Raw genomic sequence first — 19,159 nt, 5'->3', positions numbered from 1 at the left:
ACTGGATATAGTGTGTCTTTTCAAAGTTTAATGACAGTGAATTAGCTTTATCCTATTTATTAATGTCAGTGAAAATTTGATTAGCAGCCTTTTCTAAATCTGTACTCGACTTGCTACTTATTGCAATGTTTGTATCATCAGGGGGAGGGGAAAAAAAAACCCCTTAGGATCTGGTTGTGTAACAGACGAGAGGTAGGTAATGAAAAAGTAACGGACACAAGATGCAAGCTTGAGGAACACCACATGTAATTAATTCCCAATCAGATGAAGTCTGACTGCTTACCACACAGGTATTCGCAACAACACATTTTGTTTCCTGTTAGTTAGATAACACTAACCATTTCGCAGCACTGCCGGTGACACTGTATATTTTAATTTACTTATGAGACTGCTGTGATTCACACAGTCAAAGACTTTTGACAGGCCACAGAAAATGCCCATAGCCTCTAATTTGTTATCTAATTAATTAAGTACACTCTCACTGTACATGTAAATAGCTTTCTCTATATCCAAACACTTAAGAAATCCAAACTGTGACTAGGACAATATTTTATTTGTCATCAGATGCTTAAGAAGGTGCTTGAACACAACCTTTCCAAATATTATGGAACAATGTCCAATATTTTTCAAAAAGTCAGCAAAAGTGAAATTGGTCGATAATTTGATGGTATCTCTTTATCCCCCTTCTTGTAAAGAGGCTATTTTCAGTATCTTAGCCAGTCTGGAAATGTTCTGCTCAAAGGGATTGATTACACGAATAACTTAAGACAGAACGCAACTTGCATGAGCACTATTCGTTACCTTAGTTGATATGTCATCGTAACCACTAGAATATAAATAAAATAGAAAGAAACTTCCACATGGGAAAAATATATTAAAAACAAAGATTCCAAGACTTACCAAGAGGCGCGTTCCCGCTTGGTAAGTCTTGGAATCTTTGTTTTTAATATAACCACTAGAATACTTAGATTTGAAGGATTTTGTGATGGATGCTACTTCTTTGGGAGACATGAATGTCTTTTCTTTTTTACTAACATTATTTGTAAAAACTGGTCTCAGGTATTTCATTACATTGTTTACCGAACCTTATGACCCCAAGCTGTCATTAATGTCTCATTTCTTTGTAGAGCTATCTGTTCCTCTCCCTTTGTTGGTCCCACCTGTCTCTGTCTTCACTATATCTTATGCAGTTTTTATTTTGTTGCCTAATGTAATTACCTTTTTCTTATAATAAAGCTATTTAGATTTATGGATTACATGCTTTAATTTTGCAGTATTCTCTGTAACACATTACAATGCTAACTAACATCAGAGCTGTTCCTATATAGTAGATACAGTCTCCTTTTTGTCCCACATGATATCTTTAATCCTTGTATAATCCGTAGTTTATTTTTAGACTTCTGTTTGATTTCAGTTGCCTTTAGGGGAAAAAAAGGAAGTAACTTGATTAATGAATGTTTTGTATTTTCCATCTGAGTCAGAAGTACTGTAAACATCTATCCAGTTCATGTCTTGAGCAATCTCATAAGATCTCAATTTTTGACTGATTTATTACCTTCCTGCACTCAGATTTAACACATTTTTAACGTGACAAGTTTCAACATTTAACACAGGATGCTGCATGTCATGATCAGATAGCCAATTTTCTATTGGTTTTTTGATATGACTTTTTCCCACATTTGTGAACAAAGATATTGTCAATAGCACTCTCAGAGACTTTAGATACCATAGTTGCAAAGTTGACAGGAGGAGTCAAACTGAACGACAGGGTTACCAATTGCAATAACTGTTCACCGACAGAGCTTTTCAATAAATCACTAGCAACCACTACTTCCTATTTTCTTTCTTTCTGTGTGACAGAAAAGCTTCTAGATTTTTTATGAAGAGGTTAACGTTTCCCGAAGGTGCTCTGTATATACTTACTATTATAAAGGACTTATTATGAAATAATACCTCTGTTGCACCAGCTTCAAGTGCTGCTCTGAGCAAAATTTATTAATATTAACACTATTGAAATCAAAGCAGTTTCTGACAAATGTGGCACCACCTCCTTTTTTCTAATGTCCTCTATGGAAGTAAGAAGCTAACTTGAATCCTGTAACACTTAACACATCTATACCCATGGTTACATGATATTCATAGACACAAATTGTATCGACACAAATAAGCAATTCATTATGCTTATGCTTAGACATAGAATACTCTGATGCAATGAGGATAACTGATTTTGTGCACTGGCTGAATTACAACTGGACGAACCTATTTTTTCTGCCAGTTTTTGAATATCCCCAGTTTCAATCAGAGGCTGTCTGCATGAATTGTGTACATTAAAATTTGGTTTCTGGTTGCCTGTTTTATCAATGTGAATGTCATTTTCAGTCTGTCTCTGAACACTTTTTGGTTCTCAGGAACCACACCGATATGAGACCCCACACCTGATCCAAGCAGTCATTCCACCTCTAAATTAACTCTACTAACAGAAGAGATTAAATAAAGCCAGTTATGGCACCTCATAACAGGTACAAGCCAACCCACTATTAACACAGTGTCTTCTCTTAAGCCTTTGCAAAGTGAACCTACATCCTCTATCACCTGACCCAGAATTGCACATAGGTAAAAAAAAAAACAACAACAACAACTTGTGACCTGGTAACCCAACCCTAGTTCTCCTACAACTGTTGGCCAACATCTCTACCATGTGAACTACCTAACAACAAAACTTTCTTCTTCTTAATTTTCTCTGACTATTTACTTCCCAGACACTTTTTGAAAGTTTGTTGTGTCCTGTCTACTCTTACACATACTTGTGGCTGATCAGTTTTCATCTGTGACAACAGATCAAACCTGTTTTCCACATTGGCATCAACACTGTCTAAGAAAGTCCTATTCCTATTTCTTCTACAACCTGTTCTGTTGTCACTTCCCACACCTCTCTTCCCCATTAACCTTTCCAGATCTTGTTTTGCCTTATCTAATTCCACCTGATGGACAGCAATCTTCTTCCTCCTGTTCCGATTTCCACAACGCTAGTCACCCACATGAAAAACACTGGAACAACCCTCACACCACACCCCAGAACTAACAATCCTACGGCGAGTCACACTCTTCTCACTCATGACAAACAAATTTTAGTTTTAGTCTCCATTAAACAAGAATCATTTCCTCGACTACTCCATTAATATTCAAAACTTCCAGAGAAATATAAACTATTAAATCTGTATTGTTTTTGTGATGAAACAAAAACAAAGAACTATGCCTACACTGTATGACCTTTTTACTTATTTATTAACTTTTCACTTGGGCTGCTTCCTGAAGAATAAATGCATGTGTGTAAGAATACACTACAATGAAAAAATTGAATAAATGCCATCCTTTACTTGCCACTACGGCTATTGGGTTCTCAATATGGAGTGACAAAAATCTTTTATGATGGGCCTATTACGAAAGTGTCTAACCAAAAGTCTAACAAGCAGCCAAGCAAACTTTAAATCTAAACGGACATAATATTTTTTGGTCACTATATTATAGACAAATTTTAGGGCAACTAGTAATGTGTAGTATATAAGGCAAAGATATTTACTTCTGTTATTATATAAGAGAAGAGTTGAGGACTAATATGTTCACTTTTATTATATGTAGTGCACTGCTGTCTTTAATCTTTAAATATATACATATACAGTTTGTTGTATCAACATAAAATGTGGATATAATCTATGGAAAGTAGAATCAGTTAACTGTAAGTAAAAACTGTACGGGTCCGATTTCAACAACACATACGTACCTGCCAGCCTGGGTGAGTTCATCCTCAGATTGAATAAGGTGTCTCACATCATCAGGAGTCAAATCTTGTAAGATGTCTTCTAGGTACTGATGACAAAGAGAAAGAAAAAATGGATATATGCCCAAATATATCAGCATCACCTGAATTACTGGCTCTTATATTTATCTCCACATTCAATGAAACAGCAGATGCTGATCTACATACCTCTTGGCGTGTGCTGTTTTGCAGGTGATGGTTGTGTTTTGCACGTTCCTCCTTTGATAAAACTGTTGTATACAGACGTTTATCAAAACAAAGATTCGTAACTCGACCTTTCAGTCCAAAACGATTTAGTAATTCTTCCTGCAGTGAAGAATGTAGCTTGTTGGGTATCTGATAACCTGCCATGTTCATGAGATCACACACCATTGGACCCTTTACAGCCAGATCAAGTGGAGATGATGAATGCAGTGATGGTGAAATATTTACCTACAACACAAATACCAGAATAGCGTATATCAATAATATACACAAAAAGGTAACTCAATCACGTGCCAAAGCAGATAAGAGAGCTCATTGTCTTCGATATATTTAGTTTATTTATTTATTTCATCATAAAGCATTTTGCATACTATTGATGTTCATAGTTTTTACAAATTAAGTAATACATAATGGTACACATACTAACAAAACAGTTTTGCATACAGACATACGAGTATGAGTTAAAATTTTATATCGTCGTTTGCACAATCAACAAATTCCTTTCAATTTTGTAGAACACCTCTGAAGAGATGAGAGTATGCTTGTGGTGGCAGTCACTAAACAGTTTCACTTCAAGATACAGTTTCCTGAAAAGTGGTTTACAAGATACAAAATAGCCATTACACACCTGACAGCCTTTTTTGCCACATAAAAACCTTTTTGACCCATTGGATCTACCCCAAAGGAGTATGCAATATGTCGTATGGCCATGAAAAAATGCTGAGCACCATGTTTTCACTCTCACGAGATGAGAGGATCCGAGAAAGGGAGGGTGACAGTTTCATTATACCTCCATTATTATTATTATTATTATTATTTCTTTCTTTCTTTCTCATCTCAGACGTTATGTCAGGTCAAAAGTAGAAAGTGACGCGGACCTCGATCAAGCGTGACTTCCTTTTAACTGTACGGTATATGTTATATTGCATTTAGGAACTTTCGGGTAATTGAACATATGCCTAAATATGTCTGCTTGTGTCTGTGTATGTGCGGATGGATATGCGCGCGCGCGCGCGTGTGTGTGTGTGTGTGTGTGTGTGTGTGTGTGTGTGTGTGTGTGTGTGTGTGTGTGGGGGGGGGGGGGGGGGGGGGAGTCTTTCCACTCCCGGGATTGGAATGACTCCTTACCCTCTCCCTTAAAACCCACATCCTTTCGTCTTTCCCTCTCCTTCCTGAAGAAGCAACCATCGGTTGCGAAAGCTAGTAATTCTGTGTGTGTGTGTGTTTTGTTCATTGTGCCTGTCTGCCGGCGCTTTCCCGCTTGGTAAGTCTTGGAATCTTTGTTTTTAATATAACTTTGTATTTTTGTATATATAAAAAAATAAAAAAGACCTCTTATAAATGGCTAGCCTGTAACTATGTTTACAAATGTGTGATGTAAATATAAAATAACTCATTCCCCATCATTTCAATTTAGTGTGCAAATGATCCATCTAACACGAAACTAACTAAAAATGGAAAGTCCAGATTGAAATAATAACACTATGAAAAGGATAGATTGCTACTGACTGAATATGACACACTGAGTTGCACACAGACACAACAAAAAAGACTGTTGCATCCCTGAGCATTCAGCCGAAGCCTACTTCAAGGGAAAACACACACACACACACACACACACACACACACACACACACACACACACTTCTCACGCACATGACAGCTATCTCTGATCACATTCAAGTCATGAATAGAATGAGAAGAAAACGTAAGAGTTACAATAAAAATTAATCTTGGTTATTCTCTTTGTAGCAATTTGCTAACAGTGGATAAGGAATTACTTTGTATATTAATTGTCCAAACCAGTGACAAACATCTACATGCAAAACTGGGTTCAAAAGATGTTGAGGTTGTTACTGGCTGTTTTGTGATAGTTAATGTTGTCAATACAATAGCCCAAGAAATGCATCAAAAACCTGCAGCACTGCATTGAGTGATAGTGTGTTATGTGTTAGCTACATGAGCTTGGAGACATAGGGCACATTTCTTTATCTATTTTCCTGTCAGTTGCTCCCAAGTGTTTCAAACTTCCTAGTGCTCCCCTCATTCATCCCCAAAATAATTACTAAACAAACAAACAATTATTTGAATACTATATTAAAATAAACTAATATCCGTAGAAATTGCAGCACCCCAAAAGAGTGGACAACTAAAATGGAATATGACAGCAAGTGATAGCAATTTGCATCAACGTCCAAGATCAAGTGTGAAAAGGGGGAAATGATTAGTTTTTATATGTGCTGAAATTTCAACTTGTACATGTACAGGTATTAAAACAATGGTCCATGTGAGGAACTAATGGACAGAAACGGCTTCAGCGAAGTGACGTGGATTCTGTCCCATGTAATGTCAACAGTGCATGAAAGGTCCAACTTGGGATTGAACATCAAGGTTGGGATATTATTTTGCAGTGAAGCTGCATCACTCAAAAGATGAGGGCCATTTCACACAAATCATTCCAGTCTTATGTATACCCAGACATCTAAAATATTGCACTTTCATGTTCGAAACATAACAGTTTAAAAGTGGAGGAGGAGAGGTGTGAGGCACTAAGTGTGGGGCATAAGTGGGGAAGCTGTTAGTAAATGCTGGACAGATGACACTCCAAGCAGTAGTGGTCATAAGCCAATGATAAGAGGAGTTAGATGAATCGTGGTCCATGTAGGCTCTTCCTGTTTTATCCTGCTCCATTATCAAAAGCGTAGCCTTTGTTACGCTTATATCTACATTATTATACAGTTGTTTATTTTCCATCACTGTGGCAGCAATTCCAAAACGATTTCTTATGAACAACGTCACTGCTTACATTTACGAGATGGAATGGAAAACTGTACAGTTGTTACATGTACAGAGGCTGCTGCTGCTGCTACATCACTATCGCAGTACAGTCAACCTAACTTGACGTAACACCAGCTGTCAAGTGCAATGTTTCACCAGTGCATGTACATCTGAATTCACTACATCAAAGTCGCTGCACGACGTTCCCAATGTACAAAAACCTTGAACGCCTCAGTCTGTAATGAGCATATGAATGCCACTGTTTGTGTACTGAGTTGCATAATGTAAATGCAAGCTGCCATGTTTACAGAGCAACCTACAGTGACACTGGTTCAAAAAACACAAGACACTAGATGCTGCCACACTGAATGAAACCCGGTAGTCCGTACCTTTAGTAGCACATCAAACATACTGAATGTGGCAGTTTTAGATAGCACTGCATACAACTTGCAATACGTACTTGTATCCACCGAGAGTATTCGGAAAAGCAGCTGCAAGCCAAAGATATTATACTTCCCTCAAGTAAATACACTGATAAGCCAGAACATTATGACCACTGCCCTCCATGAAGTTAGATGCCACCTGGTGATGTTGCGGGCACATGACACGGCGACAAAAGTGTGTGAGCAGAGCAGACATGGACTAGGGATCACCTTAGCGGAGGTGTAGGCTGTAAATGTGGAAATCTGTTGATGTAAGCATCTTTAACAAAGGGTAGATTATTATTACGCAGAGCCTGTGAACGAGTATCTCAAAAATGGCGAGCTGGTCGAGTGTTCATGTGCTCCTGTCATGAGCATCTACAAGTGAGATAGGAAGACAGTGAAACTACCACTAGGTGCTAAATGGTTTGTAGATTGGTCTGCTTTATAAAATACGATAGATGATGATCTGTGACAACTGCTGAAAGAGCACAATGCTCGTACATGCACAAGTCTTTTGGAGCACACTATTCATCTTATATTGTGGAACGCTGAGTCTACAACAGACCACCACTATGTGCTCACATGCTGGCCTAACGACATTGTTAATTACGTCTGTAGTCAAGCAAGGGACCATAAAGATTCAACCATTGACCAATGGAAATTGGGTTGGCTCTTTGGGGAATCACATTTTTACTACACTAAGTCACTGGCCGTGTCCACAAATGCCATCATTTGAGGTGAATGGCGGCTTGAAACATGCAGCACACCACAGAGACAGGGTGGTGGGAGCAGTATTATGCTACGGAAGACATTCTCCGGCACTTGCATGGGACTTGTGGTAGTAATCGAAGACACGTAGACAGCTGTGAAACACCTGTATCCCTTCATGCTTATCTTCCCTGACAGCGAAGTCATTTTTCAGCAGTACAACTGTTCACATCTCAGAGCCGGAACCATGCTACAGTGGTTTGAGGAGCATTATAGTGGACTCACATTTATGCCTCAAAGACCAAATTTACCTGATGTAAATCCTATGGAACTCATCTGGGTCGCTATTGGGCGCCATAACTATGTACGCAAATCTGTGGCTCGTTATTTACGTGAATTACACGACTGGTGCGTAGACATCAAATGCCGTACACTTCCACAAACCTACCAATAAATTGCTGGATCCCCAATATGCATAATCACTGATGTATTTTGTCCCAAAGATGGACAAACAAGCTATTAAGCAGGTGATCATAATGTTTTGGCTCATCAGTGTATACATGAATTATATTTGAGCAGGGAAGATCTAGCCACAACTGTTGAGGAATAAGCAATTCTACCAAGAATGACAGCTCAGGTAAAACTGTTAGATAACTTGTTAATTTCAGCCATTGTGGATACTTTGTAGACTCGTGTACAAACAGCACGTAGTAATGCTATCACAGAATATATGCATGCTCTCTTTAACTTATGACACATTCAGAATGTCAAAACGAGAGAAGAATATGTTTTAACATTAAATTTGTGACGCAAACATTCAATACATTGTTCTAACTCAGACTGGACAAGGATGAGGGAGAAAATTTGCACTTCTCCATTGTGGGTCTTTTTTCTTATTTTTATTTATTTATTGATTTGTTTTTTTAAGGGATTGTCCTGGGACATACGGTAAGAGATTTAAGCAAAACAGTAAAGCCGAAGTCTGTGGTGCGAGCCAGTGAACACGCTAGTGGTCTGACTGCCAGTAGCATGCAACTGCTCTATAGACTGAGGAAATAAGAAGGAGAGGAGTGGCGAGTCCTTCACCCAAACCCGGGCTGCCTTTCACCCTTGGGAAGTTCCACAGTACTCATGTAGACAACAGGCTGAGTGGAACTCGGGTTGTCCTGGAGGGACTGGAATGGCCTCCTCCAACTACTCCTCTTCAGTGTAAGTCCACAGATTTAGCCAATGTGCCACTTCACTTCGCCCACATTTAAGGGCTCCGATTGCGGCACATGGATGTTTCACCGCATATTGAATTCTCAACATGGGTCATATACTGTTCTACCATAACCCAACTTGCAAAACAAAGTTCATTCTGGATCCCTGTATCGCTCGTTTTCCCATTTTCACAAATGTTACTGGAGTTTGAATGACAATGAAAACTCCCAAATGGATGGAGAACACAAATAATTCGGGATGCCATGGGATCGGGGCATTGTCTGACCTAGAACTAATTATTTACAAAACAGGTCTGGGAAGATACAAGATATAAAATTTGAAATTAAACCACAGATATCGTCTAAGTATTTGCCACATGAGATACTCCAAAGTCATGAAGGTACCAAGTTGGGGGAACCACTGTGTAACGGGGGACGGGAATCACAGATACCTCAATTCGGGGAAAACATGCCTATTGAAGGTACCTGCTGATATCAATCTATGGAGGTGGTGAGGGCACATGACAGCAAGGACTTTAGCACCTTCAGTAGTAATGAGACTAGTGTGAATAAAGTTCGCAAAATTATTAAAATGAAAACTTCAAACAAAAATATAAAGAATGTCCTGCAAACTTGCACATTCTTTCACTCCCCGCCCCCCTCCGAAAAAAGGCCAACAAGAATTTCATGTGGTCAGATGCAACACACAGTAAAAAGTGAAGAAGCAATGAAAATAAATAAAAGAAGATTACTTGCAGCTGGCTGGCAACTGGAATAAAGAGGACACGCCATCCACTCTGCAACAAGCTAAAAATCTCCAGACTAGAAGCTTACACTAGGGTCAAGATAACTCAAAATTTGAAGAGCTCAATCACGTGTTTTGTCATCAGATAAAATAGAGGGTAGATCCCCATGTAAACTTGTTTCTGCCTACTTATCGTAACACTGAGGTGCATGGGGGCGGGGAACTAGTATGAGGTATGCCACAACCAGATAGTTTGCATGGGAATGGCACATTGTGTAACATTATATTCCCTGCAGCCCACCTTGGCAGCTTTGTCTGCCAGTTCATTTCTCCAAGTTACCACGTATCCTGGTACCCAGTAGAATAACAACTCCTTCCCCTGTTGCTGTAGTAAGTACAGTTAGTCACACGTGAACTGGACAATTTTCTCTGCTGAATACATGAGCTGCAACGGCTGAAGGACGTGAAGGGAATTGGAGCAGGTGAGAAACTGTTTGCTCGGAAGATATCTCATCTGCTCCAGTGTCTTCAAAATCACAAGGCTCTGCAGAAAATACGTTATAGTTACGTGGAAGGTAAAAAAAGGTAAATCCTGAGGACACAGTCAAAGAAGACGACTTAACATCAAAGGGAGTCCCTGTCTTGGGAGCCAATAGTGTAGACAGCATTAAAACTGGGATGCCTACCTGAAATTGTAAAGAACAAGAGATTGAAATTTAAGATTTTGAGAGCAATATTTCTTAAAACTCTTCAAATCTGCATTAAATCTGGGCCTCTGTATTAGCCAAGGTAGAGATCTGCTCCAACCTTGAAGTAGAATCTTAAAAGCAACCACATCCATCTCCAAAATGCATTCCTTCACACCAATCCCACAGGGATCTTACCCTCGGTGTCAAGTATGAAACTGATGGCTGAGCAACAGTATGGTATGGTACAAAGATGTGTATGTTGACTGGCACGCCATAAGAAGTCATCACTTGATGTGGAGCACTGCCTCACTAGCGTCAGCACAAAAGCTCGGTATGGGGCTGGTCAAAAGGCCCCAGTGGTCACCTGAATTCCTTTATGGTGTATCATCAAATGGTCAGCTGCCACACCACCTAGAACAATCTCCATACTATAAGCCATAGAAAACACTTCCCCCATGTGTATCTCTTTGCAGGGTAAACATTACAGGGCAAAAGAGATTAAAATAGGATTAGGAAGACAGCCACTGGATCATCTAATCATGGGAAAAAATAACATGAAATGCTGAATATGTTAAACCATAATCCTCCCTCCCATTCTTAACTGACAAGTTGCCAAGATGTGTTACATAATGGTACATGGCAATGACAGGTTATGATTGGGATGGAAACTACATGAAGCAAAGCATTCCAACTACCAACAGGCCACCGCACAGGTAGGAGTGGAAGTATGATCTGATTAAAATCTCTCTGTGACTAATGTTTCAGTAACTCAAGTGGTATGTGTGAGTCACCATTCAACCTCAATTCTTTCTCAAGTGCCAACTGCTTGCAGCACTGCCTGATTTGCAGGTATGTGCTAAGCTTTGTGAAATGTGGCTGGCTGCGTGCTGGTAACATAGAAACTGTGGGCATATGCTTTCAATAATCTAAATGTATAAAATACTATAAACTGCCATAGGCATACTGGTAAGAAATTAAAAACTTGGGGTTTAAATTTCATATAATAATGTTGTTCATCACAGATTTTTTTGATAATTAGTTCGAGTCATATCACATGCAATTCTCAAAGTTCGTCATCCACATCTCCCTGAGCTTTCTGCTGCAATTATGTTGCTATAGTGGTGTGCCTGTGTGAAGGTGGATGATGGGACAATTCACAGAGGCAAGAAGCTATTTACCATGTCACGGTACAGCCAACAACATTGTTCTGCAGTGTAAATCTGTAAAGTACACTTTGGCGTGCACAGAGAACATGTTAATTTACTTACGGTAATGTTCTTATCCAATTTAGCAGTGGTTCCCAACCTTTCTGAGATTGTTACCCCCAAACAAGATCAGATGACATCCAATACCCCAAACAAACATTGAATTTAATTTAACTCCAGATTATAACTATCAGCATTTTCTTTTAAACTGATAAAATTATTTATAATACAGTACAACCCCACTTTTACGTTCCTGGAATTAATACTTTCCTGCCGCTTACGACTTTTTTTTATCGGTCCCATCAAATTTCCTATGCCCACAATATTAATTTGCACCTGATTTTGCGTCAACAATTTATAATATTCCCGCGATTTACAACTTACGAAAAAAAGGCTGTGGAGAAAATATGATGCTGGCATAATGTTGGCTGTCCAGTAATGTTTACAAATATTAAGTGGTTAAGTCTCTTGACACCAGGGCACTCTATTCAGTAGATTCGAACGGTTAAATGAATAAAAGTTGTAACAATTCGTGCCTTCTCTCAGACTGCTGCCCAGCTCTATGTGGCGTGATGGTTGATGGAAGTATATAACTACGTTCGTTCGAATGAAGATATCATGACCAATCACAACCATTTACAAACTGTCTCTACTGCGCAAATGCAGTTTCGTGATTGCTGTGATCATGGTGACACCTTTGTCGAACCATATTTAGCGTGTTTCAGTGTATGGCCACGTGGAGCGCTAGTTGACACCGTCATTCACTTTTGTGTTGCTCAAATATTGTTAGTATAAACACAGTGCCGGTTATGTATTTTATTCATGCTGAGCAAAACTTGTTCGAGAATTTATTCTCGATGTCAAGTGCAGTATTTACATATGTATTTTTAGTGAAGTCACACAAACAAACAATGTGAGTGATAGTTTGCATGTAAGTGTGGTTTTCTACATAACTGACAAGGCACAGTACCTGATAACCTCAAAAAGACGCAGAATAACATACTCAAACACCATACAAAATACTTATTTACATATTTGCACTTGATAAAAAAAAAGATCTTGAAATGTGTCATGCTAATCATGAAAAAATGCAGTATTTCATTATTTAAATAATGAATGACAGCTGTAGGCTTTCCAAAAACGTCGATTATGACATTTGAAATCAAGTCAAACGTTTCCACTTCCCAGACAGCTATCACTCCCAGTTACATCAGCGGTTTTTATTAGCTAATAGACCTTTATTAGATAATAAAAAGTCACTGACAAGTCTCTTTATGTCTGTTATGTACATACATCATACATAAAGTGCAAGGGGGGTATCCTATATGTAACTTATACAGCTTAAAACATTATTTCCCACATTTTACACTATTTTTTGAAGTCCCTTGAGAAGTGTAAAAGTGGGGTTTCACTGTACTTAGTTAAAGATCAAACAATTGAAACATTCATGTTTTCCAAGTTTTTCACTACACTAAGAAATAATGCGTAGGGGAGGGGGGTGTCTGGTTCTGCTTACGTCTAATATTGCTTTTTTATGTGATCTGTCTTCTCATAGTGTATTTCTAACGTTTAGAATTATTGAGTGTCCAGCCAGATCATGTCATAACTTCTCCATGATATTTTGACACACAGACACATTGCCATTTTCAGGTGGCCCCTTATGAGTAGTCTGGGACCATCTGAAGATCACGACGAGCAGGTTTGCATAATCTCATGCAAAAACTGTGACGTGATCCCACCTGATACCTGGAAATGCTACAAAATACTTTTTTTATATCTGGTTTTCTGTGCACAACTACAAATCTTATGTCATGCATGAAGTTCAATCAGATTTTCATTTTCATTGTTACCATAGTCAAAGGTTTGTGTTCACACTTTTAAGTTGCAAATGTAATAGGTAGAATATGTTCTTCCAATAACAACAGCTACTAATAAACTGATCTTTTACTAAAATAATATTAGTTATGTTGCAAGGAAAACTGTTGGGAATGTATTGCCTTTTAGAGGCTCAAGAAATGGATGCATTACATATTAGAGTCTACAATTTAAAAAAATATTATCAAATTGATAATTAATTTAGAGAGATCAGCTTCAGTTATTAGAGAGAATTTGTAGTAAGGTCTTATGGGTCCAAACTGCTGAAGTCATAGGTCCCTTTTCAGAGAGATCAGCTTTACTTTTACTAATTATCTATCCAAACCATGACAGCTGAGCTAGTCACAAGGGCCCTAATCGCTGCATGTCAGTGGGAACTGTCCGTGGACAACTTGCACTGACTGGTCTAACCACATGTTACCTAATACAGTAATTTCATAACCTGAAGATGAGATTTTAAAACCCTGAAAGCAGTTGTGGTTTGAGTAAGTAATTAGTACAACTGAGGCAGGGTTGTAATTAATTAGCACAATTATCAGCCGTCTATGTCCTACATACCAAATCTTGTGCATTATCAGAGTGGTCACTAAGCCCACATCAAACCCTTTTGGTTTTCCCCTCAGAAACTTTAATTTTGCTCCCCGGGGGAAGGGGTATTAGCCTCAGTTTGGAAACCATTGCAGTATAATGTTAATTAAGGGCAGCATAAAGCAAACAGCAACTATTACCACAATAAGCAAGAGAGGTGATTGTCAAAGCATATAAATTATGTTAGGGAGGATAAGAAGCAGGAACAGTGGCCCAGTGTAGCACTTACCCCAGTGTTGCCAATTACCATGGCAGGCAACAGCTGGAGCATGCAGTGTGGAACAGAAAGAAAGCTCACTGGCAACACTGCAAAGTATGCTCTGTCTCTTTGCCCAGAATGCATAATGCAGCCGCCTTCTTGTGTGCACACTACTACAGCACTATGTCTGTGGATAAACAGGATGAGAAAATGTAATAATAGACTAAAGGATCATTGAGTGAATTCCAATAATCAGCGCAGTATTAGTGAATAGAATAAGAGGCTGATATGGGGGATGCTGTGAAAGTATTAAGTAAGTGCAAACCCTTTCCAGCAATCATTTAATAAACTTCTGGGAACATTCGTTTGCCCCCCCCCCCCCCCAGTTTTTTTTTTTTTTTTTTTTTTAGTTGTTTAGTAAATTTCGTGGTTTAGTTTTCAAATGACATTTCTTATTGTTTCTAGTAAAATATTTCAGTAAAACTTTGATTCACTGAGTGTTCCAGAGGCCACTTGAATTTTTGATTTTAGTTAATAGTTTTGTTAGTATCTGTATTAGCTGTGGTGTTGTTGTATTAATACAAGTCGTTGCTTTCTTAGTAGACAGAGAATTCAGAGTCCACTATTGTTAGTTTTATAAATAGTTCTACTAGTGTAACTGAACTTAGGTAACAAAGACATTTAGTTTTTTTTCATTAACTGTAAATTTTTTTACCATGAGTGAGAATTGTGGGCTCTGTTGTAGGTTTGAGAGTAGTGGGTTATGATGTGAGATTTGTTCAGTGTTTTCATTGGGAGGGGGGAATGCAGTGGAGAAGCCAGTGGGAATGCTAACGGGATCCTCTCCTGGGAACGCAAAATCTGTAGTAGAAATAAGATGATAGAGGAGGAGAAGCATAAGATCTGAGCCTTTCAGGTGAAGTTACAATGCACAAAGGAGGAACTAAATAGGCTGAGGAGAGAGAAGGGTGGTAGGGAATGGGAACTGGCAGTTGGCAAGAAGGCAGCTAGGAGGAGGTGGTATTCAGTTATACTTCGCATTTATGCAATATAATTGACCAACTGTCAAGAGTTGGGTGGAGAGGAGCCTCTTGTAGCTGTAGGTGTAGGAAACATTCAGCAGTCCTCAGCAGTTAGGAGGCCTAGGTCAGTTGCAAAGTCTAACAGTAAGAAGAAGGTTCTGCTGCTAGGTAGTTCGCATGGTAGAGGTGTGGACCAGCAGTTGCAGGAAGTGTTGAGGAGTGAGTACCAGGTCACCAGCATTGTGAAGCCTAGTGCAGGGTTGGCACACGTGATTGACAGCATAGGAGAATTACGTAGGAATTTTACAGAGGAGGATCAGATAGTGATAGCGGGTGGAGCAGGGAACAGTCTTGATACGGACGGGGAATATGATGTAGGTGGTGACCTGGTAAAGATAGCTATTCAACCTGGTGGCACTAATTTGCATTTCATGCAACTGTTTCAGCGTCATGATCCGTCCTTATCTTAATGCAGCTATTAGGCACGTTAACATAGAGCTGGAGAGGGCACTGATGGTAGAGGGCATGGGTCGCATTTCAGTGGTGCCAGCTGGGTCTATCAGTAGATAGGGTTTCACTAGGCATGGCTTGCTCCTCAGTAGGTATGGGAAGAGGAGGCTGGAAAAGCTTATAGGTGACAGTGTAGTGGGTGGTGGTGGTGGTGGTATCACTTTTGGAAAAATTCCTGTAGTAGTTGGTGTTAGAGCCGCATCTTTCTTAGATTAAAGTCAGCTGATATTATAGATGTTGACTCTGAAATTATTGGTATATCAGAACACCCATTAAATAATTTCACAATTCAGAGGCTTCCTTTACCAGGATACAGATTAGCTGGCTGTTTTTCAAGGAGTTCCTTGTGGGGCGGGCGAGTGGCTATGTATGTAAAAAAAACAGTATTCCACTTGAGTCCATAGATGTATCACAGCACTGCACTCAACAGATATTTTAATGTTATGCAGGGGCAGTTGAATTTAGTGAAACAAAACTTTTAATTGCTGTTGTTTATCGATCCCCTAACTCTGACGTCAGAGGATTTCTGCTCAAGCTAGAGAGGGTTCTTGTTTCAATTTGTAGGAAGTACCAGAAAATAGTTTTATGTGGTGGCTTCGATATAAATTTTGTATATGATGGTGCAAGAAAAAGGATGTTGTAGATCTCCTAAATTCATATGATCTGATGCACTGTTTTTCCCAATCAGGGTGCAGGGGAACAGCAGCACAGCCATAGACAATATTTTTATTCAGTCTTCATTACTTGATGGGCATTTTGGATAGTAAAAGGTTGAATGGCCTTTCAGACCATGCTGCACAATTTAACACTTAAAGGCTTTAGTACTCAAACAAATACCACATTTAATTACAAACTACATAGGAAAGTTAATCCAACAGTAATAGAGAGTTTTTTTTAAACCTTGTCAAGGAACAAGAGTGGCAGGAAGATAAACATAATGCTTTCCTCAACACATTTCTCATGTTATTTGAGCGTAACTTTCCATTAGAACGTTCTAAATGGGGTACTAGCAGTAATAGGCTGCCAGGGCGGCTAGCTAGTGGGATATGGATATCATGTAGAACAGAGCAGGAACTATATCAAAGTGTTAGAAGCAGTCACAATCAAGTTACAGTAGCCCATTACAAACAGTATTGTAAGATGCTTAAAAAAGTTATTAGGAAGGCAAAAAGTATGTGGTATGCTCACAGAATAGCTAATTCACAGGATAAAATTAAAACCATATGGTCAGTTGTGAAGGAAGCATCTGGTCTGCAGCACAAGGTTGACGATATAAACTCAGTTTGTAGTAGAAATATTTCTGTTACTGATAAATCAGATTTATGTATTGTATTTAACAATAATTTTCTGAGCATTGCTGGTGAATTAAACAAAAATTTAGTTTCTACAGGGAATCGTATAACTTTCTTGGCAAATGCCTTTCCGAGATTGATGTCTGAAATACAAAGGGAAGATTGAGACAATAATTAAATCACTGAGGACTGGACTCTCATAGATATGATGGAGTGCCTAACAGAATACTGAAGTACTGTGATGCACATGTCAGCCCTGTATTTAGCTGTATTTGTAATGTTTCCTTTAGGAATGGTCAGTTAGCTGAATGATTACAGTACTCAGCAGTAAAGCTGCTTTATAAGAAGGGAGAAAAGGATAATGTAGACAATTTTAGACCTATTTCTATGCCGTCAGTGTTTGCTGAAGTTATTGAGAAGGCTGTGTATGTAAGGATAATTGAACATATTACATCACACCACTTACTATCAAATATACAGTTCAGCTTTAGAAGTCGTTTAACAACTGAAAATGCTATATTCTCTTTTCTCTGTGAGGTACTGGATGGGTTAAACAAAACGTTTCGAACGCTAGGCATATTTTTTGATTTAACTAAGGCTAACTAAGGCGTTTGATTGCACTGATCACAAAATATTGCTCCAGAAGCTGGAATTTTACATAATATGTGGAGTAGCTCACAATTTTTAGCAATAGACAGCAAAAGGTCATTATTCACAGTGTTGAGAATGGCTGTGATGTTGGGTATATGTGGGGTACTGCCAACTGAGGGGGGGGGGGGGGGGGGGGGGGTGTGGCGGCACTCCTGTTCCTTATTTATATAAATGATGTTGTTGTTGTTGGCTTCAGTCCTGAAACTGGTTTGATGCAGCTCTCTATGCTACTCTATCCTGTACAAGCTTTATCATCTCCCAGTACCTACTGCATACCTACATCCTTCTGAGTCTGCTTAGTATATTCATCTCTTGGTCTCCCTCTATGATTTTTACCCTCCACACTGCCCTCCAATACTAAATTGGTGATCCCTTGATGCCTCAGAACATGTCCTACCAACTGATCCCTTCTTCTAGTCAAGTTGTGCCACGAACTTCTCTTCTCCACAATCCTTTTCAATACCTCCTCAATAGTAATGTGATCTACCCATCTAATCTTCAGCATTCTTCTGTAGCACCACACTTCGAAATCTTCTATTCTCTTCTTGTCCAAACTATTTATCGTCCATGTTTCACTTCCATACATGGCTACACTCCATACAAATACTTTCAGAAATGACTTACTGACACTTAAATCTATACTCGATGTTAACAAACTTCTCTTCTTCGGAAATGCTTTCCTTGCCATTGCCAGTCTACTTTTTATATCCTCTCTACTTTGACCATGATGTGCCCTCTAATATTTTAGGTAACTGTAAAATATTTCTGTTTGCTGATGACACTAGCTTGGTAGTAAAGGATGTTGTGTGTAACACTGGCCCAGTTTCAAATAGTGCAGTTCATGACCTAAGTTCAAGGCTTGTAGAAAATAAACTAACGCTAAATCACAGTAAGACTCAGTTTTCACAGTTTCTAACACACAATTCAACAAAACCTGAAGTTTTAATTCCACAGAATGGGCATATGATTAGTGGAACTGAACAATTCAAATTTCTTGGTGTTCAGATAGTTAGTAAATGGTCATGCAAAGCGCATGTTCAGGATCTTGTTCAAAGACTTAATGCTACCACTTTTACTATTTGAATGGTATCTGAAGGGAGTGATCGTTCAATACAAAAATTAGTCTACTTTGCTTATTTTAATTTGCTAATGTCATGTTATATTAGATTTTGGGGTAACTTCCCATTCTAAAAGTATATTTTTGGCTCAGAAATGGGCGGTTCGGGCAATAAGTGGTGTGGCGGTTTGG

At 38.8% G+C, this 19,159-nt stretch overlaps 1 protein-coding gene across 11 annotated transcripts in view; it reads right to left on the bottom strand.

Annotated features, from left to right (window-relative positions):
• LOC126334859 (tubulin monoglutamylase TTLL4-like) overlaps positions 1-19,159 on the bottom strand; it is a 189,593-nt gene that overhangs the window by 74,343 nt on the left and 96,091 nt on the right. For all 11 annotated transcript variants that reach the window (XR_007564781.1, XM_049997533.1, XM_049997529.1 and 8 more), the window contains exons 13-14: positions 3,986-4,249; positions 3,782-3,867 (exon numbers count right to left, since the gene is read on the bottom strand). Coding sequence is in view for 10 of the 11 variants with exons in the window: in XM_049997533.1 (XP_049853490.1) it covers positions 3,782-3,867; positions 3,986-4,249 (350 nt within the window). In the remaining variant the exon portion in view is untranslated. The remainder of the gene's footprint in view (positions 1-3,781; positions 3,868-3,985; positions 4,250-19,159) is intronic.

This window comes from Schistocerca gregaria, chromosome 2, assembly GCF_023897955.1.
Source record: "Schistocerca gregaria isolate iqSchGreg1 chromosome 2, iqSchGreg1.2, whole genome shotgun sequence".
In the NCBI taxonomy this organism is placed as follows: Eukaryota; Metazoa; Arthropoda; class Insecta; order Orthoptera; family Acrididae; genus Schistocerca; species Schistocerca gregaria.
The sequence above is the reverse complement of the archived record's forward strand: the minus strand, read 5'-3'. Positions and strand labels throughout refer to the sequence as shown.